Source organism: Physeter macrocephalus, chromosome 14, assembly GCF_002837175.3.
Source record: "Physeter macrocephalus isolate SW-GA chromosome 14, ASM283717v5, whole genome shotgun sequence".
Lineage (NCBI taxonomy): Eukaryota > Metazoa > Chordata > Mammalia > Artiodactyla > Physeteridae > Physeter > Physeter macrocephalus.
In genome coordinates this window covers 47,555,709-47,558,027 of record NC_041227.1, presented here as the reverse complement: position 1 = coordinate 47,558,027, position 2,319 = coordinate 47,555,709, and the positions used below count along the sequence as shown (strand labels likewise).

Here is a 2,319-nt window from a genome sequence, read left to right as displayed (position 1 = left end):
GCCTCGCAAAGATGCCCAGGCACCAGGGAGCCCAAGGCCTTTCCCAGCGAGGCTGCCAGGGCATCTTCTCTGGGACCCGTTTTCGGGCCTGGGGGGTGGGAGGAGCGCATTTCTTGGGGGTGGAGAGGACAGGAAGCCGAATTCCTCCAGGGCCTGGCATCTGCATACGCCCCACTTGGCCTGGCCTCTCCGGTCTATTTGCCTTGGGAGGCTGCTCCTCCCACTGCTGTCTGGCTCTTTCTTCTCTTCTGCTCCAGTTCCCCACCTTCTCCGGGAAGGAAAGCAGAAGAGGAGGCAGTGGGTTCCTGTACCCTCACCTGCCCCCGCTCCACACCCAGGACGGCCTCTCCCGGGGTCCCCTCCCGCGGCCTCCGCGCTCATAGCTTGCTGGTCTGCATGAGCCCGTTGGCCTCGCAGCTGCGTGCGGGCAGCATGGCCTCCTGCAGCCGGCTGCTCTGGCCCGGCCGCGGCTCCGTGGCATCCGCGTCCTCAGTGCCGTAGCTCTTGCGGAGGCACAGAACCTTCCGGAAGCTCTGGCGGAAGTTGTCAGAGAGGAAGCCGTAGAGCAAGGGGTTGGCGCAGCTGTTGGCATAGGACAGCACGACCACAAAGAAGTAGGCGCCGGCGGAGGCGGGCTCCTCGGGCAGCACAAAGGCCAGGTTGACAATGTTGACGATGAAGAAGGGCAGCCAGCAGCCCACGAACACCAGCACCACCACCACCACCATGCGGGTCACCTTGCGCTCTGAGCGCCGCCGCGTGGAGCCCACGCGCACTCCCGACGCCTTCAGCTTCACCACGATGAGCAGGTAGCACAGGCAGATGACCAGCAGCGGCCCAAAGAAGCCTAGCACGGACGTGTAGATGATGAAGATGGCGCCCCACAGGCCCACAGGCTCCGGCCAGCTGAGGTTGCAGGTGTTCCACCCCTCCTGGATGTCCGCAAACACCACCAGCGGCAGTGACATGACCAGAGAGAAGGCCCAGACCGCGGCGCTGGCCAGCTTGGCCACCCGAGGGCGGCGCCAGCGGGCGGAGCGGATGGGGTGGACCACGGCCAGGTAGCGGTCCACGCTCATGACGGTCAGGCAGAAGATGCTGGTGAACTGATTGATGCCGTCCAGCGTCATGACCAGGCGGCACAGCACGGGGCCGAAGGGCCAGTAGGAGATGGCGTTCTGTGTGGCCACGAAGGGCAGCCCCAGCATGAGGAGCACGTCGGCCACGGCCAGGTTGAGGATGTAGATGTTGGTGACCGTCTTCATCTTGGCGTGGCGCAGTACCACGTAGATGACCAGCGCATTGCCGCCCAGCCCCACTGTGCACACCAGCAGGTAGAGCACGGGCACCACCACCGCCCGGGCGCCCGGGGAGGGCACCAGCTCCGCCAGCGTCCCATTCTCGCCGCCGCTGCCTGTGGCTGCCGAGGAGGCATTCCAGCTGGTCAGTGGGGAGGCCGGGAACAGAGGCTCCATCGTGGCCGCCGCGGGCAGGGCAGGGTGAGCGGGAGCGCCGGGCGCATCCACTGCAAGACAATGAAGGACACGGAGCGACTGACGAGGAGGGTGTCTCCCCTGCGCCCGGCCCCACTGGCCCGGGAGGCTCAGGATTACCCCATGGCGCCGGGTAAACACGATTACTCATGTTCAACTGGGCCGGGAATCACATTAAGCAAATTGTTTGGAAAACAAGCCCAGAGAGGAAGGAGCAGCAGGACAGCTGCCGTGGGGGCAACGGGCAGGCGGCGCTGTGAGCCCAGACGCCGTCTGTCGATACCACGATGGCTCCCAGAGACCTGACCGTCCCTCTCCACCCCAATGCCCCCCTTCCCGGCTCACCCATGGCCACTCTCGAGTCTGTGGCTGGCACCGTCTCGCTGAGGCCTCGTGGAGTCCTGGGGGTGGCACCGATACACCCAACTCGCAGATAAGGGACTAAGGACGGTGGGAGTCACCTCCCTGGGGACTCGCAGGACAGGTGGAGGGGGGTGGGGGAGGGATAAGGAGGCTGAAACATCGGCTGGGCACCGCAATCCCAGGCCAGCCAGAAGTGCAGTGACACCGGCCAGGCCCGCTCTCCTAGGTGACCCCAAAGCTGGACTCTGGGTTGCCTCCTGGAACCATCGGAGGGTGCTGGGCCTTCCGTGTGGCTGAAAAACCAGAACTCAGGCTGCAGAGGCTCTGCCAGTGTCCAACTGGTGAGCCACGTCCGTGTCACCCCAGCAGAGCCCCAGCCGCATGGCCAAGAGGAGCTGGTTTCCCTGCCCCCAACATCTACCCGCCATAGCACGGATGTCACTGGGCCAAGGAGACGACCAGG

At 65.2% G+C, this 2,319-nt stretch overlaps 1 protein-coding gene across 1 annotated transcript; it reads right to left on the bottom strand.

The window, feature by feature from the left end:
* Positions 1 to 360: 360 nt before the first annotated feature.
* SSTR5 (somatostatin receptor 5) lies at positions 361 to 1,514 on the bottom strand. Its single transcript, XM_007100131.1, has one exon. It carries the CDS (start codon positions 1,473 to 1,475, stop codon positions 378 to 380), a length of 1,098 nt encoding a protein of 365 aa, XP_007100193.1. The 5' UTR covers positions 1,476 to 1,514; the 3' UTR covers positions 361 to 377.
* Between the last annotated feature and the right edge of the window lie 805 nt (positions 1,515 to 2,319).